The 17,168-nt window shown below is 52.4% G+C and overlaps 3 protein-coding genes across 3 annotated transcripts; 1 reads left to right on the forward strand and 2 right to left on the reverse strand.

Annotated features, from left to right (window-relative positions):
* Nucleotides 1-2,286: 2,286 nt before the first annotated feature.
* On the forward strand, nt 2,287-2,850 carry HRG_11780 (aldehyde dehydrogenase family domain-containing protein; the record flags this gene model as incomplete). Its single annotated transcript, XM_044870250.1, has 3 exons — nt 2,287-2,296; nt 2,561-2,606; nt 2,706-2,850. 3 exons carry the CDS (start codon nt 2,287-2,289, stop codon nt 2,848-2,850), a joined length of 201 nt encoding a protein of 66 aa, XP_044714745.1.
* Nucleotides 2,851-8,470: 5,620 nt separating this feature from the next.
* Nucleotides 8,471-9,638, reverse strand: HRG_11781 (reverse transcriptase; the record flags this gene model as incomplete). Its single annotated transcript, XM_044870251.1, has 4 exons — nt 8,471-9,023; nt 9,079-9,125; nt 9,174-9,367; nt 9,443-9,638. The coding sequence occupies 4 exons, from the start codon at nt 9,636-9,638 to the stop codon at nt 8,471-8,473; spliced, it is 990 nt and encodes a 329-aa protein (XP_044714746.1).
* Nucleotides 9,639-14,638: 5,000 nt separating this feature from the next.
* HRG_11782 (zinc finger c-x8-C-x5-C-x3-H type (and similar) domain-containing protein) lies at nt 14,639-16,100 on the reverse strand (the record flags this gene model as incomplete). Its single annotated transcript, XM_044870252.1, has 2 exons — nt 14,639-14,682; nt 14,756-16,100. 2 exons carry the CDS (start codon nt 16,098-16,100, stop codon nt 14,639-14,641), a joined length of 1,389 nt encoding a protein of 462 aa, XP_044714747.1.
* Between the last annotated feature and the right edge of the window lie 1,068 nt (nt 16,101-17,168).

Genomic DNA, 17,168 nt, shown 5'->3' on the forward strand with positions numbered 1-17,168 from the left:
CCGTATAGTGCTCCATACGGTAGTGGTAACTGCTGGCCATTCGGGTCCTCCTTGATTCTGATTTCGTGGTCTATGCCTGGCTTATGAGGATTCAGCTTATCAGCTTCCTTCTTCATAAATAGAGGCAGTAAATCGTGGAACCGCTGGGGTATCGTTCGGCGTAGCTCTGCTTCTGACATGGGTTTCTTTGGTGATAACGCCCTTTCGATATCCTTCATGCTGATAGCGAAAATCGCCGTGGCAGCTGCCTCTCTTCCTTCCTGCTTGCGGATCCTTTCAAAGTAACCCACAAAGGTACTGGCTAGTACGTGCTTTGCTTCTTCGAACTCCTTGGCTTTCGCAGAATATTCTCCTTCCCGAGGTGATCTACCCAGTCTTGTGTAGGTTCATGCCATAGTCGTTTCTCGTGGGGCACTGAGTACGACTTTGTGTGGCATAACCAGGGTTTTCCTAGGATTAGGGGGAATTCCAATCGGGGCACCACGTAGGCACAGATCGTCTGTATGTGGCCGTTGACCTCCATTGATAGCCATACGAGGCCCTAATCGTTGCTCCTTCCATTGCCCCTGATGCTCCTGTAATAGCTCGCGGTGCTATTTCCACTATAGGAACTTCCAACTTTTCGACGACTTCTTCGTCAACCGCGGCGTAGCACTGGCATCCCTCGTCTACGAGTGAGGAGAAGAGATTGGTCCTATTGATAATGCTTCGAATTATTGTAGGACCAACTTCCATTTTTCCTGAGAACTTCTCTTCTTTGCCACTGCTCCGTTCTTTGGCCTCGAGACCCGTCTTTGTTTCGAGGCTACGCATTTCCGAGAGGATGGGGTCTCGCTAAGTCCTGACTCTTCCTCACTAGAGTCGTTACCATCATCTTCCAGAAAGGGCATGATCCTAGCGGTGCGGACTTTACATCCCTCGACCGGCTAGGGTCCTGTCCTGGCGAGTAGGGCAAGCGGCAATGAAATGGGTGTTGTCGCCGCAGCGGAGACAACGACCCTCGTCACGGCGTTTATTCCGTTCGTCCTCGGATACCCACCTCGCCCGTTGCTTCCGTCCTGACCTAGGCTGGAAGCGAACCGTCTTGCTCGTTCCACTTGACCCCTGGCCGTTCGCCCGTCCTCTCTGACCCTGCCCTGAGTGCGTGTAACCGTCATTATTACGTCGCCGTCATGGTCGCGTGCGTCACGTGCGTTCTGCTCGGCGGGTAACGTTGCTGACGGTGCCGGGGTGTTGTCGTTACCGGCGACCTGGATGTTGCCGATGCCTGATGCCTGCCCTTGGTCACGTTGCCCGCGGGAGCCCTGCTTCCTCTGCAACGCCTTAAACTTCGCGGTGTGCTCGAACGCCCAAGCAATCGGGTGTAGACGTTGGATGTACTCGTTGTAGTCCTTCGGCATGATAACCGGGACTAGTTGCTCACGGAGAGCAGGAGAGATCGAGTTCCGTAGCCATGCGAGCTTGGAAGCATTATCCCAGCTCGCGCCGCCCGCTTTGGTCAATGTTTCCTCGAATTCAGGGGGAACTTCCCAAACTCTTGGCTGTCTCGTTGAATGAGGTGCGCAGCCTGTCCTGCGCCCTCTCTGTCTGCTGCACGCTGCCGAACGTCTGGGCTAGGTGCGAGAAGAATTTCCGGGGGTCTGGGTTGCCCTTCGCGCTCTCTTGCCTCCAAAAACCCTCGACTCTCCTCATCATCTGATCCGGCAAGGTCTGCAGGATCTCGTACCACACGACGTTGTTATTGCCGTTTAGGCCCTCCTCTTCGTCGGTATTGTACTTAAATACCAGACGGTCGAGGTAGAAGTGGAAGGACTCGGGTTGACCGTTCCACTTCGGCCAAGTCATCGGCTTGCGCTTCTTGCCACGGTCCATTTCCTGGGCTGCTTCCGGCCTCGGTTCGACGGGTAAGATCGCCGGGGTACTGAGCACCCCCGGGCTGGGTGTCAACGGTGGCGCTGCTAGGCCTAGCCCGGTGAACATCTTCCGCAGTTCTTCGTCTCCCGCGATCCCAGATAAGATCTGCAAGAGCTCTTGCTCCTTCCTCCATCGGCTCGTTGCGCCGCCGGTCGCGGTGCCCTGCATAACTACTATTGTCCTCCATCTTGTTCGTCCGTCTCGTCGTCCGATCGATCGTCCGTCTCGTCGTTTAGCCTATCGCCTGTCTTGCTGTCTGTCCTGCTGACTGTCCTGCTGTCTGTCCTGCTGTCTGTCCTGCTGTCTGTCCTGCTGTCTGTCCTGCTGTCTGTCCTTCTGTCTGTCCTGTCTTTTGTTAACTGGTAGCTCAATATGTTACAGGGTCAGCACTGTTGGCACAGGTGCTGGGCGTAATTGATGTAAATTGAGCTACAAAGAGTGTAAAGGGGAGACGTGTCTACATCGCTCCCTTTAGGAGTCGTGTCCGTGGCGCTCGCACGTGACTAGTCTGGCCATGCCAGATCTACACATCGGGGCGTAGCCCCTTACAGAGCGCACCAGCCAGCCTCACGTCGTGCTAGGCACGCCGCTTCCAGCAACCCAACAAAGCTTGGTGGTTACGGGTTGTCTGCTGCCGTCTTTACAGAGGACCTGAGAAAGGGGCTGAAGATTGCGAAAAGGCTTGAGTCGGGGTGAGTTATCTTCCTTCACCTTTTTCTCTTGTTTACCTCCACCCTGTCCTTTTCCGAGCAGAGGCATTTGGGATATGTGCTGACTGTGTGTGACCACAGCGCCGTGCACATCAACAGTATGACCATCCATGACGAGCCGGTCTTACCTCACGGCGGCGTCAAGAACAGTGGCTGGGGCCGCTTCAACGCCGCGCAGGGGCTCGAGGAATTCCTCGTCTCGAAGACTGTTACGTGGATGGATTAGGAGGAGGGTATTCTCGCGAAGGAGATATCAAAATAGGGCATGAAAGTGTACGAAAGGACTTTTCGCAGGTAGGTTCTCATATGATCAGAAGGTCTGTGACGTGCATGTGTTGATTGCTCTACCCCCGGTTGCCCTTTTCCCGTCCAAACAGCCCCTTTTGTATCCCTCCAAGCTTCTCCCAAGTTATATCCCGTTTTCAGGTATAGTATACATTCTACCAGGAAGAGGGCACTTCTTGCTGTAACGGGCTAGGCCCTGCTGGACAAGGCAGTGCCTTGTCGGTCTAAGCACTGTTGCTCCAGTAACGGCTTAGTCTATTTTATTGGAGGATTTCTGTCCTTCTATTTTCCTTTCCTTCTTCTTTCCTCAGCTCGAATGTAAAACGCATGAGGACTACATAGCTGTAATTTACACTATTAGAACCCATCACACTTGCCACTTACTGAAGGCCACGTAAGTCATCTACGTCAGCAACATCGGCTCCATCTCCCCGATCGAATAGCTCTTCTAGCTATTAGATCGATAGTTCAGTCTCTCAAGGTCCCCGAGCCAGTAATAGCTATGCCGGACTCCTCAAAGGGCCCCCGTTCGAATAGGAGATCCTCCGGACCCCTCAGTGGTCTAGGAAGAAGAAATAACCAGTGATCTTGTTGGACTGGACTGGACTGGATTTCGAGGTCGAATCCAGTCCAGTCCAATGCACAGCGCTGGGGACTCCAGAACCGCCAATGCAAATCCAATTCTTAAAATGTATTAGCTTAAGGTAACGTCGAGATTCCGTATTTTCTAGAAGAGCCATCGCGAGATTACCACGGAGTCAATTCTTGTTCAATACTGTGCGGTATGATTGACATCAATAACGCTGGTTAGCTACCATGCCCCACCCCCCTTTCGGTAACACCCACCTTTCGGTAGCGCATTAGAAAATATCCCCACCAAAAACCATCAATTTCACTTACACCGATTCCAGCCAGCTTTGAAGATATTCACAAGCCGTCACTTGGAGTAGATAGAGGATTGATTGAATTCTACTTTTCGATGGTTGAATGTTTGTACAGGGTCTGTGGCCTGTGCGTACCTTGCACGCGAAATTACCATCCAACCCCTAATCTCCTTCCGCCTCCTGACGATGATTCTTCTCGTTATTCCTCCACCACATGGCCAAAATGACCTTAAAGCGGCCTCGAGTATTTATACGGATGATATTATGGCTAATGCGATAATTGATGTCAAAAAACTGCTTGTCGCAGTACCGCGCCGCCCAAAAGTATGACATACCTCAGCAGTCTATTTCCGACAGACTCAAAGGCCAGGTAGCCCTGGCTGATCAGATCCAGCCTCGTCAACTCTTGAGTAAGTCTCAGGAAGCTCGCTTGGTTTCTTGGATCCTCCGCCAAGAGTCTCTCGGCTATGCTCCTCCCACAGTCAGATCCGCGCATGTGTGGAGGCTCTTATGAAGCAACCGAACAACGAGCGGACAGTGGGGCGCAACTGGGTCTCTAAATTCATCAATCGCCATCCGGACATCAAGAACAAGCGTGGGAGACGTCAGGAAGCTAACCGATTTAATGCTTTTACGCCTCGGGCGGTTCACTGGTTCTTCGATATCAGGAAAAGGAGTATGGATGGATTAAACCAGAAAATACCGTGAATGTTGACGAAGGCGGTATTATGTCTGGCTTTGGTGAGTATTTGGCTTGTCTTTCATTACTTTTACTAACCAGACTCTTTTTGCCAGGTTTGGATAGTCTTGTGGTTGGGAGTGCAGACCCAAAACGGAAGGCCCTTCTGAAAGGGCCACAGTCCCGCAACTGGACCTCATTTATTGAAGCTATCACCGCGGACGGCCGTGTCCTTACCCTGGCATTATCTTTAAGGGCAAAGAACTTCAGAAACAGTGGTTCTTGACGGAATTCGGCAAAATAGCCGACTGGCATTACATAACGTCGCCCAACGGATGGACGGACAACCATATCGCTATTGAGTGGCTTGAGAGGTCTATTTGCCCCAGACGCGACCAGCCGATGCCTCAGATGCTAGACTGATCATATTAGATGGACATGGAAGTCATGCGACGGTGCGTTTCTTTATCCACCTCTGTAGGAATTACTGTTAACCGGGACCAGGATGCATGGATGGCCACATGCTTTTTGAACAACGTTTATTGCTGTTACCTTCCTGCCCACTGCTCTCATGGCCTCCAGCCGTTAGATAACGGTGTATTCAATGCCTCCAAGGCAGCTTACCGGAAAGAACTTCAGAAATTGACCTGTTTGACCGATTCTGCGCCTGTTCATAAGGTCAATTTTATACGGGCATATGCTAAAGCGCGCGAGGTTGGAATGACGGCAAAGAATATATTGTCCGGCTGGAGGGTCACTGGGAATTGGCCGATCTCACGATCCAAGGCATTGCGGCATCCAGAAATTCACGCGGACATTGTAGAGACGTCTCCAAAGTCCGCGCCATTTTGGGTTCTGATGATACGCCAAGAAACAGCCGCCAGATTCGCGATTTCGGAAAGAACAAGACTCCTGGCACCCGGAGACGATACGCCGTGATAGCTAGAGGCTTTGAAGCCCAAGAACAGACGCTTGCCGAGCACAGCAACAGAATCGCGAAGCTAGAGGAAGAAGTGGCCCGGCTGCAGAGAGGCAAGAAGAGGAGAGCAATTCCGAACCCGAACAGACGGTTCATGACTCTCAGTGAAGCTTTGGTGGCTGAGGAAGCCATTCCCAAATTAAAAGCCAAGAGATAGCCGTTGTGCTGAATTCTGACACAGAGGAGGAGGCGGTCTCAGAGGTGGAGACAGCTTCAGTGATCGAAGTCAAGGTGGCACCCGAAGCCCTTCCAGTCACCACCAGATCGGGGCGAATGGGAAAAAAGCGCCGGTACATATAAGAGCGTCCATTTCTCTACGGAATGATATTTTTTTGTGTTTATAATGTTAAGTTCTGATCATATTTCATGTAGTTCAAATGGTAGACTTTTGGTGGAGAATTTTTCAGCTGAAAAGAAAGGAATCGGAAGTGTTGGTACAGCTTCGAACTGGCAAATCGCGGCTGAATAGCTATCTTTGCAAAATCGGGGCAGTAGAATCGGATGAATGCACGTGTGGACAGTCGGCGGAAACGGTGGAACATTTCCTCTTTCGATGCAGAAAATGGACGGTACAACGAGAAATCATGAGTCGATATGCAGGCGGGAAGATGGGAGACTTGTCCTTCTTCCTAGGTGGCAAGGCAGAGTCAGACGACGACAAGTGGCAGCCTGATATGGGGCTGTGCGGGCGACAATACAGTTCGCATTGGCAACGAAACGTTTTAGCATGGACCGGCAACGGGCCATGTGCTGATCAAGGACAATCGTACTAACACAACAGCCTTCAACGGCAGACCGCGCTTCAGTCGCTGAAGGTAGGACGCTGAACACTTGGAGAAACTGACCTTCAAGCAGGCCTGTCATGTCATAGCGAACGAGGCTGGAAACAGATGAAAAGAAGCGTGGGGCTTTGGGTGAGATGGAACAATGTACAGAAGGTAGACAGGCTAGCGTAGTGGCTCTATGGGGGAACCCTCCGGGCGTAATACAACCAAAAAAGAAAAGTGGGGTGCTGGACACCCAAATGAACAGATCACCCGAATGAACAGAATATCGACCTTTCGATCTTCAAGCTCGGCGTAACAACCGCCCAGAGCCAGGTTGGTCAATCACGTATATTGGCTGCAGTCTTCCTTCAATTCGCCATTTTCTGGAAAATTTTGTGGCCTCCATAAACCACCTCTTGTACCCGTTATGGTGCTGTTTTTCGGCCCTTTCAACCACCCGCCGAGCCTTCGCCAACTCGTCATTCTTCATTTCTCGCACCATGCCACGCGCTTCGGCCACTGTAAGCATCCCTCCAGACTGCAGCTGCTTATTCTTCATTCAGCCGAAGGCTGACTTTACATTACCCGTAGGCGAGGGTACGCACCGATGCCCTGCCTAGCCTACGCACCGATGCCCTGCCTAGCCTACGCTCGTTCCTGTTAGATCCGGTAGAATTCGGGTAGATGCAGGTACGATAGCGTCAGGCTACTAGTGGCAGCGCCAACGGTAGCGCAGACGATAGCGCACCAGGTAGCGCAGCCGATGAGGCCACGAGGACATCTATGAGACAGTTACAGAGATATGACGTGATGGCATGTCATAGGATTGAGGCCATCGCCCTTTGATATAGGGCTTGGGCAGAGCACCCCCAAATGGGGGACACAGACAGACACACACATCATACCTCACTTCATCCGATCGTACCATTCTTGCTGTGTCCGTGACCTATCCGACGAGAACCTCATCAAGGTTCTGACAGTTCCTCGCGTAGTAGGCGTCAAAATGGAGGGACAGGGTCGAATCGAGGGGACAGCCCTAAGCAGTGCAAATGCTAGGAAGAGCCGAAATCTCGATATTCTGATGTCGGTCTAGACTACTGCAAATAAAACAGGCGATTGATTGAAGCTATAACAATGCAAAAAAACCCGTAGAATAGCGATTCCTATGGTGTTGTGCTCATATGGTGTTAGAGGCGTGCGATGCGTGCGATGGAAGCCTAGAGCGCCCTGTCCGCCTTCCCTCCTGGTAAGCCCTATGTTGGCAGGCCTTTGCAATTGCAATTGCGGGAAACTGGTGTGGTTGTATTCGTTGATGATCTCTAGCCAAGGATGCGAACCATTCAATCCACTCAACTGAAGGCCTTCATTGAGTGGAATTGACATGATCAACGGCCGAGTCTGGTGGAGTTGATCAATCCTTGGGCAGATTGAGTTGAGTTGACGTGGATTGAACTGCGTTGAACAGTGCACTCCCACTGGACCTATTCCCATCCTCGTTCCTCTGCCTCCATCTGTTGAATCCGCGCAATTATCCACGATGATACGTCGTCCGTCTCTCCATCCCCAATGTTCTCCCCAGCAGGGAGAAATAGTGCATCTATATCATCAACGACTCCTGCCCGTAGCCACGATCGCAAGACCTGGCACATCCCTATAAGCTCTGCATCGAGCCGACTGCGCAGAGGCGTCACCATACGCCCGGCCGCTGAAAATAGTCTCTCGCACTCCGCAGACATCGGCTGGATTGTCAAAAAATCGAGCGCCATCCTGGAAAGTCGGGGACAAATCTTCTTCTTCTGATTGCAAGGCTTCAAGCGGCGCTGTTGAAGGTAGTGTCGCGATTTCCATCGTTGGCAGGCAGCGAATGTTCCGCGCAGCAGCTCCATCGCGCTCGTCAGCGCCTCGTCGTTCTTTCCTTGCACGTACACTGATACCACCATCACTTCCCTCCCCTCGAGTCGGAGCACCACTGCTGTGAGATCGGCCGACGGCACAGGCACTTGCTCCGCCTCAAGGTCACTTCGGATCCAAAGCATGCTACGGATCGGCCACAGGCCGTCACGAGCACACGTCGGTATCATCTTTGTCCAGTTATGGTGTCCCATAGGGCTCGTCACCACCTCTCCGTCGATAACACGCGCATACGGCTCAGAAAGAGCCAGCACAGCAAAGTCCTTGAGGCCTGCGTCGTTCATCAGGCTTTGCTGCACCACATCACTCTTGTGCGCATTCAGCTGTAGGATGCGGAGGACTCAAGCATCACTGTTCGGGTTCCTCATCCTACACTTCCAGCTGAACGACTCGTGCGGTCCGCCACACGGGACGCATTTTGGCTCAATTGCTGTGCACTCTCTGTGGTGATGCCCAACCTTTGCGCACTTGCCGCATGTCCGCTGCTTCTTGCATGCATATGCTTTGTGACCGATCTCCTGGCAGTTGAAGCATTGGATTGGTCCCGTTCTTGGCTCGAATACATAGGTGGTGGCTGACTCTCCCGCTAGGTCAAAGTAGTGCCCTTCTAGAAGCCTTTCTGCGTCGCTTTTCTTGGTGACATACACCACCATGGACCCGTACGCTTTGCCAGACTCTCGTTTGCTCAACCAGGAAATCTTGCCAATGGTCACTCTGTTTTCGGCACTCAAGGCCTCGATCGCTCCAGGCAGAACGTTGCCTTCCGCGTCAAGGATTGCTGTGCGGTTGGCGTTGTCGACTCGGACCGGGTACAGCTGGTCTCGCATAACTCGTGAACCTTCCACGGCTGTCTTCTGCGCAGCCTCTTTGACCATCTGAAGCTCGGCTTCGTCTCTGCAGACGATCTTGACTCGGTCGGCATTCCGGGACTCTCACGACTGCTGCGCACCTCCAGGTCTCTTGTCCGTTCATCGCTCTCATCTCAGTCTCGATGGCCTGGCGAATTGATCCGATTTGCGCTTTGTTCTTGTTCGACTCGCTGACGCGAGATGTGTCGATGGTACAATGGAGAGGATCGCTGGCTGTCTGCTGCTTTCTTGGGACAGCTACGCTGGATAGACTCGTCGGCGGGCTCGCTGGCAGTGTGCGCGCAATATCGGCAAACGTTGCTCGAGCGCCGCTTGACAGAGTCACCTCACCCGAAGCATTCAGCTTCTGCGTAAGCTGGGCCAATTGCTCTTTCAAAGCGGCGACTTCTCTCTGAAGATCCTGGTGTCCCCGTTTTAATTCCGCGTCATGCTCATCGCGCTTGCGTCGAAACTCTTCCTTGGATTCCTGGACTTGGACCTCCAAGCCTCGGATCAGATCTTCCTGTCCTTGAATGATGGTGCTTTGCTTGTAAACCGTGGCGCTCAGCTTCCTGATCGTGTCGCTTTGCTCGGATACTCTATGTTTCAGGTCCACCATCTCGTTCCCCATCTTCGCCAGCATCTCTAGAACCCTCTGCATCATCGATTTGGCGGTCTCCACACTGCTGCGTGACTTCACCTCGTCAACTCTTTCGCCTTCATTGCCGACCGATGAGACCCGCGTCGTTCGGGCCGTGACTCGCTTCGGAGCCCTTGCGGATGCATTTTCCAGTGATCGCAACGTATCTTGCACGCGTCCGCTGGGCGTCATCCTCGCGTCGGACGCGTCGATGGCGTCGGGCTGGTTGGATCTAGCCCCGCCCCACGTCCGCCAGGACCGCCACTTCAGGCTCTGCCATGATGGCAAGCAAGAGCCACACCTATCCCAGAGTAAAGAAGGATGAAGAACTATCTACGACGAGGAACTGACGCAATCCTCGTGGGCCTAGCCTGCGGTTGGGATTTGGGAATCCAGCACCAGCTTATGGAGCTGGTGAGGAACGAACGCGAAATAAGTGGGGCGTGGCACGGGTAGAGCTGGAGCGAATTCCCCCCCAAAAAGGGGGTGGGGTGGGCAGAGGGTGTCCGTCCTCCACTCCCACCCAACAGCACGGCTCGTTTCTCGCGAAGGAGAGATCAAAAGTGGGCATAAAAGTGAATAAAGAAACTTTTCGTAGGTAGATTCCCAGATGATCTGATAGTCTGTGATGTGCATGTGTGTTAATCGCTCTCTCCCCGGTTGCCCTTTTCCCGTCCAAACAGCCCCTTTTGTATCCCTCCAAACCAGCCTCAAAGACACATATACAGAGACCAGGAGGGTAGATTAGTTGTCTGGACTCTTCGTTGAGAGCCTCTGGGCTACGCTCCGTCGCAGAGTCAGACCCACGCGATCCCACGCGGCTGCTTTAAGCAACAAGGCTGTGAGTCAAAGTGGGGACGCCGTAAAGCATAGAGAGTCATGTAACACCATCCAGATGCTCTGAAATGATTTTTTAGGACGATATTAAGGCAACAGCCTTGTTGGCGGGTTGCAAATGAGGCAAATAAGCGCCCTTGAGCCATCCAACAGCGATGCATTTATCCGTCCACACGTTAGGTGACATTATATAGTGCCAGCCCGTAAATATGCAAATTTCCTCCTTCAATCACTCTTTTCGGAGCTCTTTAGTCTTAATTAGTGTGCCGGGGGTCAAGACACGCCCATCAGCGGTAACGGCCTCTATAAACGTGGCTTAACTACGGGACTGGGTGCTTGAGGAGAGCTTTCCGTTTAAGGTCTGAACTTCCAACCACCAGACTATCTAAACCTAGTAAAATAACCCCAGTTGGCTAAATTCGTGCATATTGAGTCGAATGTTTACCAAACTTGACATAATACTGCCTTCATCAACATTCGCCTGATTCTCCGGCGTGATCCGCCCGTATTCATTCTCCCCGATATCGAAGTACCAATGCATCGCTTTCGGAGTAAATGAGTCAAATCTGTTGGCCTTTTGACGCCTTTCAGTCTTTTATATAAGCTCTGGATGCGTCCAGTGAGCTCCCTCTACCCAACGATGTTCCCACTTTGACTCACAACCATGTTGCTTGAAACAGCTACGTGGAAAGGTGCGGGTCTGACTCTGCGACGGAGCGTAGCCCAGAGGCTCTCAACGAAGAGTCCAGACAACTAATCTACCCTCCTGGTCTCTGTATATGTGTCTTTGAGGCTGGTTCCGCTCAGCTAATGCAGACTGGCCTTGCATTCTGCTAGAAATAGCCCTCTGGGGACTCCCCATTTCTGAGTAGCCCGATGACGCGAGAGACCGCTATCCGTAATATAAAAAATTGCCCCAGACATCAGCCGTCTCGGGCCCGCTGAGGTTTTCGACGCTGAGGCGAAAGGCGCGTTGGAGGGGTTGAAGGCTGCGGTGAGCCTTCCAGAACCCGCTGATAACGTCCCGACGCTAGCGCACCTGCGAAAGATTGCCCGACAGCAGCCGGAAGAGGCTTTCAAGGTCTGGTGGGAAACCTCTGCGCCGGAGCGATACAGAGACCTGAGGCTTAAAGCCACAACCAGCTGTCCGTCAGAATTGGCGCTTTCTCGGCCCCTGCTTCATCACTTGCTTGCATCAAGAACCCACCATGGGGATTTTGCTGACTACCACGAAAGGTTTGATCACGACGATGCGCGACTGACATGCTCGTGCGGACGACGAAAAGAGCCGGCACACATCTTTTACTGCAGAAAGGTTGCGCCACGGCATCATATGCGGCTTGCACCTTCGCCGCCTGCAGCCATCAACCGCGCAATCGGCAAGGACTTTGACAAATTCGTCAGGCTGGCGAAAGCGAGCTCCTTCTTCGGAGGGATCTGCCCACGCCACTAGACGGTCATCATTCTCCTCTCTCACCCTACCTTTTCCTCTCAATTCTTTCTGTTACCTGCTCCGATCTCGGGCGGCGTCAAGGTCTCGCGACCATGCGATCGCCGAGGTTATCAAGGGCTGCAAGACCCCAGAAGCAAATTGGCTGACCTGACCACGGGACAGCTTTCTCTTCATGCCTGGACGTCCCGCTGACGGGCAACAGGTTTGTCATGAGCGCCGTTGAGCCGATGAAATGCTGGATAGTGGGTGAAGTGTACGATATGTAGCATGTAGACACCTGCTAGCTCAGCACGTCCTGTGCTCCCCTGCGGAGACCTGAGCGACCAAAAGTTGCTGGACGGAAAATACACTAAACTAGACTAAACTAGCCGCGCACAGGCCCACTATCGTAAGCACCGCGTTTTTAGTGCATCTTCCCACCAAAACTCGCGACCGCATGATACTCATGACGTATTTCTCTCACGAAGAAAGTCAGCAGAAAGGGCATATTGTGTAGGTTTCTTTTTGTATTCCTTGTCTCCCTCTCCTCCTCCCTTTCTGGCTTAAACCTAAGCCCTATTTATATCCCTCTTTCGTAGTAAAGGTAATGGGTTCAGGGAGGCTGGGGACCCTCAGGTCCCCAGCCTCTTGACTGGAGACGTTCCAGTCTTTTAAGAGGAGCTTTCCAGCCTCCTCGTTCAGACCTGGTTATCAGCTCCCTTGCTGCCCTAGCTACCCATGGGTGACCTGGTTGACTCGACCATGGGCCATTCTTCGCGACAATTTCTACGTCGCCAACGCGCAATGTATTCCCAAATCGCTATTGCAAGGGCTGTAAAGCCTGTTCTTGAGTCTCGCAAGAGCTTCGAAACAGGGAGCCGCCGCCAAACGCGCAAATCCAGGCAAAATTTCTTCAGTTTCTACGGCAACAGAAATTCGGTACGTTCTTTCTTTTTCTTATAGGGGCTGCTTTAGCGCGGCACACAACGTTCAAAAGATTTCCTCCGTGGAACAGGAAGCAATTCCAGCTTCCCCGATTGGCGCCTTGATGGGCTGTACATAGGCCATAGCCAATAGGAGATCTTAGAGCCAGGGAAACAGGGAACATATCTGACAGAGCCTGGGAACTTTAGCGCGAAACCTCGAATTGCACTGGTTGCCAGCAGAGGAGTTGTTGGCACGCACAGACTTGGGAGAATCTTCGAGGACCAAGGGTTGGAGCCAGCCAAGGGTCACCCTCCAGCGCGACCCCGTCGGACCAAGTGCACAGGATCATTCGCATTGATGCTTCTTCATTCGTACAAGAGTCAATCGCGGAGTAAAAGCTGGATCTGCACTGGTCAGATTCGTTTTTCCTATCCTATACTTGGTCATCCTCCCACCGTCGTCCCGCATATTTTGCACAGCCTGACCTCCATGCAACTATTGCGTCCCAAAAACTCATCCCGCGTTTCCTCCTCCTGCACCATTCACAGAAAGCCCCCGACGCACCGCAACATGCTGATTCGTGCTCCTTCATAAGAGGTATCATGGCCTGTACAAACCGCTCGTTGTATTCAGCATCCCCTCCGGCCCGAGTTGCCTCGGTGACAAGGCTCCGGGGATGCTGTGGTTGTGTATGAGTTGCCTGGCGCCGAATTCGCATATGAACTCGACTCGGACCGTGGACGTCGCCATAATTTGGTTTCCAGAGCTTTGGATGATCTGTGTAATTAACGAATATGATGCGAAGAACGGTAAACAGGCCAGCCTCAAGACTGGATTCTACGGGTTACATTTTATCTGCTCTTCCTCCGTCATTTCTCACCTTCTTGCTTTTTATTGACACGTAGTGCTGCACGACATGACACGTTGGTGCCCGCTCTCCTAAGATTCGCCCCCAATCACCCTTCGCACGATGCAAGCTACTGCGGGAAGGAATTCTCGGGTAGTGACGCAACCACCACAAACCTTCAAATATATAGACAGATAAATCCCCCTCCAACATTATATTAACTCAAACCTCAAACTTTCGTTCCTCAAGGCGTTTTCCGCGAGCCATGACCGGCGAGCCTTCTCCTGTTGCTTGTTAATTAGACGCCTAATCAAGCTCAAACCTGGATCAATGCAGGTACAGTGGAGGCGAATAGAGTCAAATCGTAACAGGCAATCAGGGCAGGTCCATTCAATTTCACGAGTGGGGAAGGGGGCTGTATTGCAAATGCAGAGCTTTCAGCTGATGTGGGAACATGTCAACAGAATGTATACTATACCTGAAAACGGGATATCCACTTGGGAGAAGCTTGGAAGGATACAAAAGGGGCTGTTTTGGACGGGAAAAGGGCAACCGGGGAGCAGAGCAATCAACACTGGCACATCACAGACTCAGATCGTCTGAGAATCTACCTACGAAAAGTCCCTTTATTCACTTTTATGCCCACTTTTGATCTCTCCTTCGCGAGAGAAGCCCACACGGGAGCCAGTGAGCAAATTCCAAGACACAGTGGCTCTGGAGCGATATGAGAAAGCACATGGGAAGGTCGGAGACCGCCGCAGGAGCCCGAGGAAGGCCCCAAGGCGTGAAACCCACTGATCACAACGATCTGCCTTAGGAGGGGGGTATTGTGACGGGCTGCGCCCGCAGGAACCTCGGCTTACACTCTCGAGATGACTCTATCTTGAGCAGCAACATGTCCTACTGAATGAGATAATATTCTCCCCGCCCTTGACGATAGCGCTGTCATTAGTTCGGCAGGGACATATCTAGCCACTGCTAAATCTTCAGCGTGTGAGCGAGAGGGTAGCCTGCAGGAGGCTCTGCCGCCGCGGTGCTTGCAATCCGGGTTCTGACATATGTGGCCATAAATGCAAGCCCCCTTTCTACAGGCACCACGCTTCGGGCATGGCATTGAGCGGGCGAGCGACTGGAGTACTCGCTTAAACTCGGCATCAATCACGCTGTGGTCGTATTCGCAACGGTCACCGGCCTCGCAGAACCCACTCAGATGGAACCTGTTGCAAATCCGCCGCTTGTTTATGCGTGACTTGAATCGACCGATCGTCTCGGGGCTAGAAGGCGGTATGTAGGGATCGAGACGGAAATTGCTCCTGTTGACTGCGACGTAGCCTTCGAGTATGTTGTCCTGGGGCAATTCAAGGTTGTCGAGGAAAGCATCCGCAGCTTGGCGTATGTTTAACAATGGCGTTGGTCTGCTTCCGGGTTCTTGCAGGGAGCCAGTTGCATCCGACTGAGGGTCATGACTTGACGACCTCCACGTTGAAAAGGTATTTGCGGGGTCTTCGAGGTGAAGATTCTTGTAAGCTTTGCCGTACTTGAATTTTCCATATGGATACATTCGGCAATCGGTCCTCTGCCCGTCCATGGCCGTTATGACGGGGGCTTGATTTGCTGACGACGATGCTGTGAGTCCTGTGACAGCCTTTGCGGTTCCGAAGGCAGAATGGGTAGGCCGATGAGGGGCAGCCGCGTCTTTAAGCAGTGGCGTCGACCGAAACACACCAGGGAGCTCCTCGATTCCCATGCCAAGCTTGTTGAATTCGTTATAGAACCTAATGCCCGTGGTATTGATCAAGGTGAACCTCGCGTGATTTCCTAAGTATGGCGTCAAGTCGGAGATGTATCCAGCATCATGGCAAGCCGCAAAGTAAATGTGCTTACACTGAGTGTTCTCGGCATAAAGATGCAGTAGAGCACGCAGCTTAAAGTCGGCACTCTCCTTCAACTCGCCGGCATCAATAAACTCGGCGAGGCCGTATGATCTGTTGAAGCTGGCGATGAACGGGGCCAAGGAGCGCCTATTACTTCCGGCTAGACCGGCTTTGGAGAGCGCCTTGGATAAGCCAGCGACATTGGCGTAAATGCGCGCCATTACTTGGCAATGCTCTAGGCCCTTGCTTTGAAGACTGGCCTTTACAGCTTCATTAAGCAGCTGTGCAGCATTTTTGCCGCCATCGGAGCCCTTGCCAAGTAGGCTATCGTGAAAAATGTAGCCATCGCCATCGACTAGTACGAGCACGAATGGATTGCGCTCCTGGCCCCTCGCCAACTGCTTGTATTTTTCTCTGGCGTCCCGTTCCTCCTCGTAGTCGCTCTTCAGGCGCCTGCAGTCCTGAATCAAGGCCGAATACTTGTCCAGTATCTCTGAGAGGGCATCATTGCTGCGGTAGTCGGCGAGTTGGCTCGCGGCTCGTTCGATCTCGTGGTCGCTGAGCATCGTCTCGTGGGCGGCGAGAGGCTTCGACTAAATCGAGGCGAGCAATGCAAGTGTTAGCTGCACCCCGGCACACCTCAAGACTGCCCTTCGGATAGTAATGACTTAGGCGATGATTTTGCGACCAGCAGAGCAGGGCTTCCGAGATTATGTTATGTCTGTGGCGGGAAAAAGCGAGGATGTGTCAGAACGGTGGTTCTGAGGCTTAGTCTTAATGAGGAAATAGGTGGGTATGCACGATGGATCAATGCTTAATGCAGCAGCTTGTGTGTAGCCGCAAAAAGAGGTTGTATTGATGTGTTGATGTGTAGGTTTAAGGCCTCGTTCCTCCCTAGATCAAGGGAATTGGCTACAAGATGCATTACCTCAGCTAGCTCAGGCCTTTCCAAGAGGAGTCTAGCCGTTTTTAGAACAAGTCACGTTAACTTATTGGCTCCCATAAGTCAGCCTACGGCTGAATAATATACATTCTATCAGGAAGAGTGCACTCCTTGCCCCTCACTGAAGGCCGCGTAAGCCATCTACGTCAGCACATTCAGCTCGATCTCCCCGATCAATAGCTTTCCAAGCTATTAGGTCGATAGTTCAATCTCTTGAGGTCCCCGAGCCAGTAAAAGATATACCGGACTCCTTGGAGGATCCCGATCGAATAGGAGATCCTCCGGACCCCTCAGTGGACCACAAACCTCCCTCCTTACCTGGTTTCGAGCTGTATTACCTAGAGAGACCTAGAGGCCTCACTTCGTTCGGACCTTCTTCTCGACAGCAGCCGGTCGGTCTGGGTAGTCTGGGTGGTCTGGGTAAGGCTTGTTTCCAGGACCGTAATTGGTCAGTCTAGCCTGATATGGGCCCACTCCCCTTCTGCTTAGCTAATTTGCCGTGGGAAGAGCAAGGGCACCCCTACTGCTGATCGGTCAATCGCTCCACGGTATTACGGAGTACTTCGGGGCAAGATTATCAGACCTTCAGACTGACCGCCTAACCCAGACAGACCTAGACCGACAGACGGGCTGGTTAGATCTGTCGAACGGGTTTATTGCAGATAGCCCCGGACATAGAAGTACACGTGGA

This window comes from Hirsutella rhossiliensis (assembly GCF_020360975.1).
Source record: "Hirsutella rhossiliensis strain HR02 chromosome Unknown scaffold00022, whole genome shotgun sequence".
NCBI lineage: Eukaryota > Fungi > Ascomycota > Sordariomycetes > Hypocreales > Ophiocordycipitaceae > Hirsutella > Hirsutella rhossiliensis.